Source organism: Mus pahari, chromosome 9 (assembly GCF_900095145.1).
Source record: "Mus pahari chromosome 9, PAHARI_EIJ_v1.1, whole genome shotgun sequence".
Lineage (NCBI taxonomy): Eukaryota > Metazoa > Chordata > Mammalia > Rodentia > Muridae > Mus > Mus pahari.
The window spans coordinates 34,866,126-34,880,594 of NC_034598.1; the positions used below are offsets into that span (position 1 = coordinate 34,866,126).

The following is a 14,469-nucleotide window of genomic DNA, read 5'->3' on the forward strand; positions in this document are numbered from 1 at the left end:
CTGATCCGCACCTGACCCCAAAGCCTTGATCACAGAAGGACGGAGTCTCAAGGCACTCAACTTGTGTTTGATGAAGGACATCACATTTCTAAATAAGCATTAGTCCACATTCGTGAACCCTTCTGCAGCGTGGCTCTGCTTATGTTTCAGAGCGGTAAATGACTTCGGAAGTTTTCCTAAGCAGGCTGCCCTACTCTGTAAGGCCTCTCTTGGATAAGAACAATTTATACATCTGTTATTTTATTCATCAATAAAGTTTGGCACCGTCAGAAAAGGCCCCTATCCTTAGTGTCTTCATATAATTTTTGTCTTTGGAAAATGAGCCATAAAAAGGGTGAGGGAAGGTGAGGTCATGTTAATTTTGAAATAGTTTTAAAAGCTAAATATTTATTTGGGACCTAAGATTTAATATCTCTATCTATCCATATCTATATCTATGTATATATATACATATATATATATATATGTGTGTGTGTGTGTGTGTGTGTGTGTGCATGTGTGTGTACATGTATGTTTTGAGGCAGAGCCTGAGCAGTGTGCACCACATCTAGCTGAGACCTTAATATTCTTCTATGTGTATTAAAAACACATTCAAAATGCCTCTCCCACTCCTTGCTCTTCCATTCAGATGATTCCTCCCAGATCAGTTAGCACACATAACCATATTTTTATTTCATTTTTGGTAGGCACGTGGTTCTACGCCCTTGTCCAATGCTACATTAAGGTTACTGTTGCAGAGACCACCTTACCCGTTCATTATCTCTGTGGGGGAAACATGCCCCACCCTCTCCTTCAGCCTTCTGGACACACAGTTCAGTGTGAGCGGCAGTCCCCTCCCCGTCCAGTAACTCGGCAGAATGTATGCTTTCTAAGTGCTGCATAGTACTGCTGGTTAGCCTTGCCATGTGTATTCATCCCCCAACACTCCCCTCCTTCTCCTCACCAGCAGTTTACTTCCAACTTCTATAAGATCAGCTTCAAATAAATCCACACGTGAGTGAGGCCATGTGGCGTGTCTCTTTCTCCGCCTGTCATACTTCATTTAACATCTCCAGATTCATCCACATGCCTACACTGCAGTGTTTTTATGGCTGAGTAGGATCCCATTGTGTATACCTACCATGTTTCTTTAATCTGTTTCTCCACTGATGGATACACTGGGTTAATTTCGTGTCTCCTGTGAATATTGACAAAGCAGAATTTGAATGATTAACTGATTCAGAGACCCTGGCCCTGTGATGTGCATTAGACTCAACTAAGCTTTCTTTGTCAGAGCATCTCATCTCTGGGGTAGGAAATGTTTGTGTGTGTGTGTGTGTGTGTGTGTGTGTGTGTGTGTGTGTGTGTGTGTGTGTTGAGGGGAACCTTGAGGCATGGAAGGTTGGCAGTATGTCCTCTGTTGTTTAGGCTGTCAACTGGGATAATTTACAGGCTATGTGCTGGCTCTCCTCAGAACAGAACCAGCTCAGAGCAGCTTCCTAGCTTCCAGATGAAGTTACATCTGCTGTCTCAGGCGCTGAAGCACGTCCCTGAATCTCCCTTTGCTTCTTATCTCGGGGGGGCTTCTTTACCAGAGAGATTGTCCTTTCTGCTTCTGGAACCTACGTAGTAATCTTCTTTTCTTTTCTTTTCTCCACCAACCAAGCATCCCTCCAAAGTACTGCTTCCTCCTCTGGTTTCCCCAGCTACAGATCTGAGTTTCGGGAACAGGTCTGTTGTGGGAACAGGTCTTTCCCCACTCATCACTGCAGGCTTGTTTGTGAATCCTCATTCTCTGTGTGATGGTACCCTGGAGCTATAGGAAAAGGACCAATTGTCAATAAGAATGCAGTCTCTCCTTGGGGGAGAGCAGCTAGTACTTCAGCAGAACAGAGAAAATAGTGTAGGGGGGTCCAGCAAGACCAAGGGGTCTATCTGAAATAACAGTTGTGGGGTCTTTGAGCTGGACCTAGGCTTTTCATTTGTGAGTCGGCTGTAGAATCTTCTTGTGGGGGAGGTATGCAGCAGACTGATAAGCATCGTTAGGAGACAGATGGTTCTGGATGAGACCACAGCGTTAGGGGACTGTGAGGGCCAGTCCAGGAATGGTACATTGTCTAGGGTGCCTTCAGGAAAAGTGTCCCTTTCTTATCTCAGATCGGAAGCATGTGTTTGGGGCGGGTTTTTAAATGATCTTTGGAATTATTCCTTTGAATGGATAGAAAGCATTGAGTTAGAAGCAGATGCATGAGAGATGCTGAGTTAGAGCAGAGAGCTTCTGTCAAAGGACGTGTCTCCTCAACATCAGTGTCAAAGCATACACAGCACATGCCTTTGGGTTGAAGTTGAAGATGGGCATGTGGAATGGCTTGCTGAGCTTTGGTTCCCACCTCCCCCGGCACAACCAAGGCACAGAGTCCCCAATCTCAGAGCCATGGAGATCCAGTTTGAAAGCCACTGATGTGGACAGTGTGGGCTTGTGATCCTGCATCTCCGTTCTTGTTGATTGCTTATTGGCTGTGTTTCCTGGGACAACTTGTGAAACTTCGGCTTCTGTAGGAAAGATTCTTTTCTTGGTTAAATATGTAGGAAATGACTGGCAGGCCAGCAAGGCAGCTCAGTGATGAGCTGAGTTCAATTCCCAGACTTATGTAGAAGTGGAAAGAGAGAACCAACTCTACAAATATGTCCTCTGACCTTACACCCACACATCCTACCCTCTAATGCCCCCACATATACATCATACAGACATACACTAAATTAATTCATTAACTAATTAATTAAAAATTAAAGCAGAATGACTGATAACTATGAATATATAATTAGTAACATGTTATAATAATATATAAAAAGTGCTTCATGCTGTCCCTGTCAAAGAAGGCCCTCAGTAAAGTGACTATGGTATGACTTGATAGAAACTAAAAGTGATGTTTTGGGAATGTGTAAAGATTGTTCCACACTTATGACAAATTAAACTATTGTACCTGGTGTTTTATTGGTTGGGTTGGGTAGGTTGATTGATTGGTTGGTTGGTTGGTTGGCGGGCTGGTTTGTTGATTGGTTGGTTGGTTGGTTGTTGATATTTGTGATCTGGTTATCCTATACCAAGGTCTGACTAGCTAAGCAGCAGAGTAGATGGAGGATAGGAAGAAGTTGAGTTTATTTTCAGCTGCAGAGAAAGTCCAAATTTTGAGAAAAGAACAACAACAAAAAAATCATCCTTTTGAAGAACTGCAGAGGGCAAACATTACATGAAAGCAAGAACCATGTAGTTGCATGAACACAATGTAGGGGACGAAGCCTAGGATATGTCCAGGGCCCCTGCTCTATCAAGAAGCCCCACAGTACTTGTATTGAATGGCAATGGCAAAGTGGACAGGAGATAAACTTGTCAAATGGAAAATACAAGAATAACCTGCCTGGCTCCATTTTACACAAGACGAAAGGAAAAGAAAGTTTCCTCCTGAGGATTGTAACCCTCAGGAATCTCTACTATCATTACCAGTTTGAGATAAAAATTCACATGTATATCCAGAAGATGAGCAATCCTAAAAGCAAATATTTATTTTCTAACTTCCCTTGGGTGGCAGAGCCTGGCAGAAGTAAGCTCAAGTTCCTCCTGAGCTATGGCAGCATTGGCAGATGTGCTAAATAAAATATCACCAAGATGGGGGCTGGAGAGATGGTTCAGTGGTTAAGGGTACTGACTGCTCTTCTAGAGGTCCTGCGTTCAATTCCCAGCAACCACATGGTAGCTCACAAGCATCTGTAATGGAATTCAATGCCCTTTTCTGGTATGTCTGAAGACAGTGACAGCACACTCACATATATAAAATAAATAAATATATTTTTAAAAATCACCAAGAGCCATTTCTAAGAAATATGGGCTCCCAATCAGTAATTTCAAAATGATAAGTTGGTACATTTGCTTTGTTTGTTTATTTAACTTTTTTTGTTAAGCTTTAGAACTCATTCTGACTGTGCCCTTATCAAACCAAACATGTCTCTGAAATTCCTACTTCCTAATAAGGTCATATGCTGAGGATACAGTGGACATGAATCTTGAAGGGGACACCACTCTGCTTTCTTGAGCACCTTATAGAAGTATTTCAAGAATTGGGTCAATTATGAAGTGCTTACCCAAGTAGCATCTATTATAGTAGGTTGCAGTGATGTAACCGAATTAACATGACCACTCACAAGGTGCTTAGCATATCTTCAGGGGTATGAAGTGTGGCATACTAATGAGACTGGTACTCAGAAAACTGTTGTCCTTTGCAGCTACTGGACTCTACTAAATAGCGTCAATATCCTAGGGCAGGTGAGGAGGCCTAACTAATTCATAGTAACGTGTGCTTCGGTCCCTGCAGCTAGTTTCTTGACAAGAGACACCTTATTCCCTTCCTGTCCAAACGGAGGGCCAAGGAAACAAGATCTTAAACTATGTCAAAAGAGATTTTTCAGCTTCATGTTGTTCCTTTGGGCGGCTGAGGGAAAGCCAGTGCTGTCTGCCCATTTGCAGTCAGCTCTGATTCCTGTCAATGTGTGCAGTGTTCTCACCTGTGTGGCTAGCTGCATAGGAGACCTGGGCTTCTCTTTCCGCCTGAATTCCATCCATGGATATGGTGAGCTGCCATCTTTAGATGCCTCTTTAAATAGAACATATGAAGGGGCATTGTTCAGATAAGATCATCAAGATTATAAAGAAAGAGAGAAGAGGGAAGGGAAGGGAAGGGAAGGGAAGGGAAGGGAAGGGAAGGGAACAAAGATAGAAGGAGAAAGAGAGGGAGGAAGGAAGGAAAGAAGGAAGGCAGGCAGGCAGGCAGGAAGGAAGGAAGGAGCGAGCCTGTACCCTATGTTAAGGATAACCCTGGTTATTTGAGGAGACAAGAGTTTAAATGGTATAGGAAGCCTACTATAGAGTGATATGGGGCTTCTTAATGTCAAGCAAACAATAATACATAGGCGCGACAGGAGATCCAGAGTTAATAACCTAACGCCATTTTTCATGTCTGTGATGCTACAAAAAGCTACCTAAGATTAGCAAACATGATAGTTACCATGTTCAACCTGGGGTCTTTCTTTCTGGGCTAGCCACGTGCACTATAACACTTTCTTAAAACACACTTGATCACAAGGGTGAACCACTGGGAATTTTCCAGGACACCGTGTTGCTAGGATACTGTGTTGCTAGGATACCGTCCTGCTAAACCCAGGATGTATGGTAGGCTACATAGATCCTTTCCAAACTTACAATATCTTTGGCTTATGATGGGCTTACCAGGCCATGGCGTCAAGTTCAGGGCCAGCTTTTCTACCCTGCTGCCTATACAAGGTGATTTGGAAGAGAGCAGAAGACACAGATATGAAGGGAAACCTTCCCTCCTTTGTACATTCCAAGTTGTGGTGTGGCAGCTCGAAGGCAGTTGATGCTCGCTACGTATGCAAGGCAGGATGATGTACTGAGTCACCTTCAGATGGTTGAGAGGGGGCAAATGACATGCTCCTTGAACTTAACTCTGTCTGTGTCCTGAGTTATCATTTTTCTTCAGGGCTGTCTTTGTTCCTATGTTCTGGCTTCTCCCCTCAGTAACTATCCCCTCCAAGCTGGTTGCTCTCCTTTGACAGTGGTAAGGGCGTGACCAAGCACTGGGAGCAGGGAAGATAACTGTTGCCCATTCCTGAGCCTCCTGATGTTCTGAGGCTGTGAATAAGCCGACTCAAAAAGAACCAGCGTCAGTAGAGGAAGCAATTGGGAGGTGTGCACTGGAAGGGTTTTATTTTATATTTATCTGATTATTTGAGGTGGGGTCACACCTGCTGCTGTGTATGTGTGGCAGTCAGACAACAACTGCTGGAAGTTGGTATTGAACTCCTGTTGTCAGGCTTGGTGGCAAACCCACCGTACTGCCTCACCATCCCTACTAAAGAGCATGTCATCAATACAGTTTATTTTTCTTCAGTAGAAAACAAAACCCTAGCCTCCTGAGATACATATACATTACCTATACATTGCATATATATTACATATACATTACATAAATATACATTACATAAATTACATATACATAGGCATCATGAATGACCCTCTTGTGGTGTCCAAAGGCCATTGTTTCCGAGATACCCACCCCCACCTATCCCAAGGTCCTTGGTACCCAAGTCCCGTATATAAAATGGTATAGTATTTGCATAGAACCTATGCATAGAATCCATATGCTCCAGATGGACTACTTACCACTCATGTCACATAAATGCTGTATGTAAGTACATTTTACATTAGAAAGTCATGATATGCCAAACCCACAGACACTATCCAGCACACACAGTGCAAAATAGTATGGCACCCTCGAACAGAGGTTGACCGTGTGTGTTATCTGAAGGAAGACAGTTGGTGACCCGTACTAGTCTCATGAGCATCCACACCTCAGATAGGTGAAAACAAAAGAAATCCAGGATTAAAAGAGAGTTGTCCCAAACTGGCTGAGTGTGTTTTGCTTTAGAATCTTGGGAAGACTTTTTTTTTTTTTTTTTTTTTTTTAAGGAAAATGGGCCACGTACAGAATTGCCAGATCTTTTTTAAATCTGGAATCAGTTCAGAGGCTCTTTCCCTTGAATTCTCACACCTCCTTTTAGCCTTCTGAGCTGCAGTTTTTAGCTATCGGAGTCAGAATCCAAATGCATACATAGCTAACAGCTCCTGCCTCTGGCAGCTGAAATGGGCAAGCCAGCTGATGGCGGTCCTATGTCGGCACAACAGCACAGCCTTTCCATGCGTATGCACCGATAAGCCATCAAACTGGCACAAGGGTCAGAGGTTATTGTCCAGCGAGCCTTTCTTGTGCAGCTGGCTCTGTCTGAACTTAGCAAAGCCCAACCTTCCCACAGTAGAAGAGCTTTTTACACACGGCAGTTTTTCCTTGAATCCCTGTGAATTGTTTGACTGATCTGAATTCTAACACACACATTCTCTCCCTCCCCCACCCCCTCCTCGTCTCTCGTTATCTATCCTGTGTAAATGGCTCCCGTGCTTAATGCAAAATCTGATTTTATTTTATTTTAGCAATAAACTAACTAGTATCGAGTAAATTCTATGAAAGTAGTTGTTATATAGTACTATTTAAGAATAAAGACAAGCCACAGAATAAATAAGTAAGCCCATCCTTATATACCTGTACAGGCCTCTTTTTTAAAAAAAGTATTCTTGATTCCCAGCTATATATGTGTAGACAAACAGGACAGATACATATACCTTGGGTTGGACATGTGTGTGTGTGTGTGCCTTGGTGCTTATATTACTGCAACAAAACACCATGACTTGGTAAGACAAGTAGAGGAAGAAAGGGCTTATTTGGCTTACACTTCATTGGCGGAAGCTAGGGCAGGAACTCAAGCAGGGCAGGAACCTGGAAGCAGGAGGTGATGCAGAGGCCATGGAGGGGTGCTACTTACTGGCTTGCTCTCCCTGGCTTGCTCAGCCTGCTTTCATATAGAATCCGGGAGCAGCCCAGGGATGGCACTGCCCACAATGAGCTGGGCCCTCCCACATAAGTCACTAAGTGAGAAATGCCTTACAGCTAGATCTTATGGAACCCTTTTCTCAACTAAGGTTTCCTCTTCTCAGATAATTCTATTTTGGGTAATAAGTTGACATCATAGTAGCCAGCACAATGTATGACAGTTAAAAGGAGAATATTAATCCGTAACTTTCACTTATTGGCAAAGAAGCCAACCGTGGTGGTTTGATAGAATGGTCCCAATAGACTCTTGCATTTGAGTTCTTGCCCAAAGGAAGTGGCACTATTAGGAGGTGTAGCCTTGTTGGAGGAAATGTGTTACTGTGGGGGCGGGCCTTGAGGTCTCCTATGTTCAAGTTACTCCCAGTGCAGCACACAGTCTCCTCCTGCTGCCTATGGATCCGGATGCAGAACTCTCAGCTCCTACAGCACCATGTCTGCCTGCACACTGTCATACTTGCCATCATGATGATAATGGACTGACCCTCTGAAACTGTAAGCCAGCCCTAATTAAATGTTTTCCTTTATAAGAGTTGCTGTGGTCATGGTATCTCTTCATAGCAATAGAACCCTAAGACATCAACCTTCTGATAGTACTATAGTGTTCTCTGAATGCCCTGGAATGCCCTGGCTCCGTCACAGTTTCAGAATTTCATTTCCGGTATCTGTCTTGGCATCATAACAGAGTCTCAAGCCAACACTATGTTTCAATTCTAGTATCTATCTTGGTGTCATGGCAGAATCTCAAGCCATGATGGCTGCAGCTGTTATCGCCACAAAAGCTTCTTCTATTATTCTAAAAACAAAGTTGATTATTAGTTATTTCTATACAATGTATGTATGTATTGATTCAGTCACAAAACCTTTACAGGCACCTGTCCGGGTTGCCATTAGTTAAAGGGAAATAGAAAGATGGACGTCATACGCACACACAGTCTCTTCCTTGTTTATGGAAACCCAAGAGGGCCCAAGATTGACACCTCCTTAAGTTTATAGTTTTGAAGTAAGGCGTTTTATTTATTGACAGCTGCTTTTTCCAAGAAGGAATGGCCCTCTGGACAGATAGCAGCTCTGGGAACATGTTTAGTCATCCCCAAAGGGGTGTCAGTGGGACCAAAGATGGTATGCATTGGACAGTGAGCTGAGTGGACCCCACAGAAGGGCCACTCAAATCAAAGTGTTACTAGTGGTGAGGCTTCTAAGAAGATGGCATCTAAGGGATATCCCCCCAGGATGAGGTTTACTGTGACATAGGGGAGGGTGATGGGGCTTCTGGGGGCAGTGGCCCCTCTTTGGGAGGTCCCCAACAAATCAATGCTCACTTATTTATGCCATAGAACCAATGACCTTTTGGCAGGCTGGAATTTTCCTTCATCTTGGCTACAGTGCAAGGGTTGAATGGGTACTCCTGAAAGACCACCATGGGTACTTCTGAAAGGCCGCCATCTTGGTGGCTTTCCAGGCTCACCATTCCGAATCTGCCCCTGCTTGTTCCAGAGGGGCTTCTGGTTCTGTGTGGGGAAAGGATGGGTATTTTAAAACCTATGCTTTTGTGTCGTGAGTGCCCAGCACCAGGTGGAATGGATGTGTTTATTGGGAGCCCCAAGTATCTTGTTCAGGCTTCACAGATGGAGAAATATTTGACAAGGTCCTTTGAAGGAGATGGTCCCTATGCAGTTAGAAGACAGTCTTCTTAGAAGCCTTTTCCTGCATGGTTGCTTTCAAACTGGTGGGAAGATGTTTCTGGATGAAGTTTTAGGAAAACCTGCTCTGGCTTGCAATGCACCTGACTGGCTCCCTCCTGCATTTTTCAGGCCCATCTTTGCTGAGGTTTCTTCCCAGCACTGTGTTGTCCTTTTTCGATGCTGGTGGCTTCCCCAGCCTTTGCTGGCATTAGAAATGGGTAGTGTTCAGAGGCACAAATTTTCAGAGAGAGACCCGTCTGTCTCATTTTCTGCTGTGTTTAGCTATTGAATGCTTCTCCTGAGTGAGTTCTTCAGGCTGTGGCCTCAACTTAGCTTGGAAACATGTAGGAAATCTGTGCCATGACTGCATGATTTTTATATGGAAAAGACACGCCCTTAACACAAGATGGAGTCCCATAGGCACCGTGGCAGGAAGTTAGCCACTAAAAACTTAGCAGCCCGCTGTGGCAGTGTGAGAACAGGAAATGTGCCCCTTGCTTTGGGAAGACTGGTGGCAATGAATCCGTGAATATGGAATCGGTGGCAAACTTCTGGTAGACAGCTGCTGGGTCTTCATAATGTGATGATGGAGCGGTTTTCCCTGGAGATTGTATATTGACTTAAGGTGGTCACATTTCATGAGAAATTATCAATCGCAATGCAGAATAAGTTGGGATATCTCAAAAGGGATAAATTGGTGTGCTTGGAACTTTTTTTAATGAGTGTGTGTGAGTGTTTGCCTGTGTGTCCATATGTGTGTATGCTTCCTGTGTGCCTGACACCCACAGAGACCAGAAAAAGGCATTGGATCCCCTAAAACTGTAACAGATGGTTGTGAACCACTTTGTGGGTGCTGAGAATCAAACCTGAGTCCTATGTAAGAACAGCCAGTGCTGTAAATTTCTGGGCCAAAGAGTTTTCCCTATTCCTTTGACTTATTAGAAAATGTTACAGTGTTTCCAGATAAGACAGCCCAGTGCTTTCCTCCCGTTTTGTGCCATTGGCTGGGTATGGCTGGGTACCTGTACATGGGGCACATTAGCCAGCTTTGTCACCACAATGCTTTTTCTTCTTTCTTCTTAGTCTGATGCCAACGCAAGTTACTTAAGAGCAGCTCGGGCAGGGCACCTGGAAAAGGCCCTTGACTACATCAAGAATGGAGTGGACGTCAACATCTGTAACCAGGTCCGTTGTGGTTGTATTTTCGTTAAAACTCGCAGGCTCCTTAAAGCTTCCATTAGCTATTTGGCAAGATCCTTCTCCACTTCTCAAGAGGTTGGTTTCGTTGTTAAATTTTGTCCGCTCAATGTTGTCCAATTAGTCTCCATCAAAGGGATGCCATTTGGTGACCAATGACTGATAGTAATGGGCCACCCTCCCTAGTTTTCACATTTTATTTCTGCTCCACATTCCCGTGCTGTGCTCACTTGGGGGACTCCAGTAGGGGGCTAACTGAGGAACAGGTGGCAGGCTGTTGAGAACCCTGTTTTCAGTTCACTCTCCTTTCTCTTCCCATCAGAATGGATTAAATGCGCTCCATCTTGCTTCCAAAGAAGGCCACGTGGAAGTGGTCTCTGAGCTGCTGCAGAGGGAAGCCAATGTCGATGCAGCCACAAAGGTCAGTGCCATGGGCTTGGTGCCTTAGGTGACACTTGTCCTGGTCTGTAAAGGGTCAACCCTCTGTATGAAGAAGAATACCATTCTCATGAGCTGCTTGCTCTTCAGCTTTATCATCTGTGCCTCACAGAGGCATTGAACTAGGAGCTCATGTGTCTTCCCTCTCATTCCACAGAAAGGAAACACAGCCTTACACATCGCATCTTTGGCTGGGCAAGCAGAAGTGGTCAAGGTCTTGGTTACGAACGGAGCGAATGTCAACGCACAATCTCAGGTGAATTTACAACCCTATTGAAAAGGATTTTGACTGTTATTTACCAATAAGACTTCTGGACCAAGCGTTTGATGAGTTACAGGTCAGCTAAGGGCACATCTCTTACAGGCCTGTTTTATCAAGTAGTTATGAGAGTTCCTGGAGTTTAAATGTATCTTCATTTACAATTTGAGTTGCAAGAGGTAGAATTTTCAACCATGGTCCACCTGTGAAAGGCCATGACTGACAGCTCACTCTACAAAAGGCTATGACCGGCAGTCACACACAAATGTTCAGCAGATGTTCGAAATGGGGTCTCTTACACTATTTTATGATGACATCTAACTTGGGTCCACTCTCAATGTTGCTAGTTTACATGTTAAATGAGGAAATATATAAATAAGAAGAAATTCTGGATTTTCCGGGTACATGGTACTTAATTAGTTGGGCACTGGGGGTGGCAGGGGGGCTGGGGGGTATGTGACTGCTTAATCCATCTTTACTGAGAAAGATAGAATTGTTGTTTTCTGAGACAAATAAAATGCAAAGCAAAAGAAAGAAAAACAGAAATTTTAAAATGCCCCAAACTTTAAAATGTTTGACTATTTGTGCTGAATAAGTCCTCCTATCATCTCTGTAGACAGTCATATGAGGTCCTAGAAAAAGTACCATAGACTACCTACTGTCTTAATCTTTGTCTTTGAATCTAAAAGAAAAAAAAAACAGCTTTTGTACTTTACTGGTTTAAAATGGCAGATACTCATCATCCACTCATTGACATTAGCGTGGCATCCATCAAAGGCTGTGCAGCAAATCAGACATCTTGTAAGGCAGCAGAATCCACAGAGGCCTGTTGTAGACATTTTAAATTCCAATCCAGGATTTCTACTCCACATTTGACCATTTAATTCCTGAGTGAAAGACACACACAGCCTTTATATTACAATAAAACTATTATACTTATTTATCATGTGTATGTGTGTGTTTGCTCTCTGGTGGAGGCCAGAGGACAACCTTGGGGAGTCCGATCTCTCCTTCCACCATGTGTGTCCTGAGGCTTGAACTCTGGTCATCGGGCTTGGAGGTAATTGTCTCACTCAGTCTCACAATGACCCAAAGCACACTTTATTTTTTATTTAGTTTCCCGATGGCTTTTTGGTCTCCCTGTTAAGTGTGCTGGGCTCGTTGTCTTTGGGTATCTTTGGTTGATGACTCTCCTCCGCCCGAGGCATCTGCAGTCTCATGATGACTAAGAGCATCAGTGTAAGAGCTTCCACCCTAATGACCATCAATGTCAGGGAAGTCAACACACTCTGCTCGCAACTGCAGGGTCCCTCCATCATTCGCTCCCCTTGTTCCGTTGTCTTTGAGAAGTTCATTTTGAACAAACATGCTTTTTCCAGAAAGGAGCAATATGAAATTAAAGTTTAGCAAACATACTTTCAGATATTAACAAGCCAACTACAAAAGAAAATGAGAAATGTGTGCTTTAAATATTTTCTTTTGGTTACATTTATTTTTATGGGGGGAGAAGCCAGGTGTAAGCTAGGGTGTACACATGGAAGCCAGATGACAAAGTGGTCACGTCAGTTCTTCCCTCCCACTTGTGAGTCCCAGGGATCCAACTCAGGTTGTCAGGATTAACAGCAAACGCTTTCACCTGGTGAGCCATCTCAATGGCCTACATCAGACTTCCCCCCTCCCCCCCCAAAAAAAACATTGCTGCAGTTTTGTCTACTGAAACACAGTGAGCAGCAAGCAGTGAGCGATGAGATAGTAGGATGAGTCTTAAATCCGTTTCCAATCAGAATATCTCCTTCAAATCCTGCACACATTCCTGATTATGTCTGAGGGCAGCCGTAGCTATAAACCTGCCATCAGTAAGTGGGAAAGCTGTGGTCGAGATGAATGAAGCCCAAATCCGTTTTAATTTCAATTTACACACATTCCACACTGATGATGCCGTAGGAGAAAGAATGGAGCCTGTGAAGTCCCTCTCCTCGCAGCTGTGCCCAGGGATCCCCGTCACACACACACACACACACACACACACACACACACACACACACATACACACACACTCCTCCATCTGGAAACCTGACCTTGTGTGCCTCCTGAGCCATGCTGTGGCTAGAAGGAACAGTGAGATGACCGTGCTTCAGAACAATTCTTAAGCAGGAACTTACGTAGCCTAAAAGTCAGCAATGGCCTGGAAGAAGACGCTGTAGCTCAAAGGGCAGAGCGTTTGCTAAGCATGCGTAGAGCCCCGTGTTCAATCCCAGCATCACATAAACTGTGCGTGATGGCTACATAAAACTCTGTCTTAAAAATAAAGAAAATGTTTCTTTAAGTGGGGATTTTATTCATGCACCAACACCTAAAACATGGAAATGTTCACACTCAAGAAAGATAGACTGGTGTGCAGGAGCATGCTTGAAATCTCAGCATGTGGGAGGCTGAGGTAGAAGGATCCTGAGTTCTAGACTGGGAAGGGGGAGAGGTGGGGAGGGAGAGAAGGAGGGAGGGTGGTAGGTTTCTAAGTGAAAATTCACCTATAAACTCTTTCTTCTTCAAATGTCAGAAAGGTACCTCCTGCTGAGGCTGAAGACCTCAGTTCAGCCCCAGGACCCGCATGGTGGAGAGAGAGAACTTGACTCTTACAAACTGACCCTCAACCTTCCCATGCAAACATGCACATGTAAGCGCATACATGTGTGCACACACATACACACACAAATAATAATATATTTCCTTACAATCTTTAAAAAGAAACAGGAATCCCTTCTCCTCCTTGAATCTTTTTATGTATTATGTATTATTTATTTATTTACAGCTCAAACACTGTCCTCCCTCTCTGCTTCTTGAACCTTAATAACAATGACACAGGCCAGCATTGGAATCCTGTTCTTGTGCATTTGGGCATTATAACTACAAGTCTAGGGTTTTGTATTGTTTTGTTTTGTTTCACTTTATTTTGGTTGTGAGATGAGCTTTTCCTGGCTGAGCCATCTCTCCAGCCCTACATTTTATGTTGTTGTTGTTTGGTAGTTTACAGGCTGCCCCATGGTGAGACCGTGAGTCGTGGGAGGTGCCTTAGGCCTCGGGGCTAGTTTAATGGCAAGATTTTTTTAGTCAGTCTCTTCAAAAGATACTTGTAGATTCTTTATTGATAGATAATATGTATATTAGATAATTGGAATTACTTGGATTAAGAGAGCAAAAGAAGTTTCTGAAGAGTTTATTGGCTTTGGATGTGGGGACCTTTGAGAACAGAAGGCTCAGGAGGAGACAGAAAGTTCTGGGAAGTTGATCATTGGAGTAGAAGGCGGGAGAACCTAGCCAGAGCCAAAGAATAAAAGCCCTTAACAACATCCCTTGATGGTTGCTGGTGGGGACTAGGGAGAACACAGTACAGGAGAGA

General features: G+C 43.8%; 1 protein-coding gene across 21 annotated transcripts in view; it reads left to right on the forward strand.

Moving 5' to 3' along the window:
- Nucleotides 1-14,469, forward strand: part of Ank3 (ankyrin 3) — a 484,298-nt gene that overhangs the window by 254,589 nt on the left and 215,240 nt on the right. For all 21 annotated transcript variants that reach the window (XM_021205641.2, XM_021205642.2, XM_021205643.2 and 18 more), the window contains exons 2-4: nt 10,262-10,363; nt 10,698-10,796; nt 10,971-11,069. In XM_021205641.2, coding sequence (XP_021061300.1) covers nt 10,262-10,363; nt 10,698-10,796; nt 10,971-11,069 — 300 coding nt within the window. The remainder of the gene's footprint in view (nt 1-10,261; nt 10,364-10,697; nt 10,797-10,970; nt 11,070-14,469) is intronic.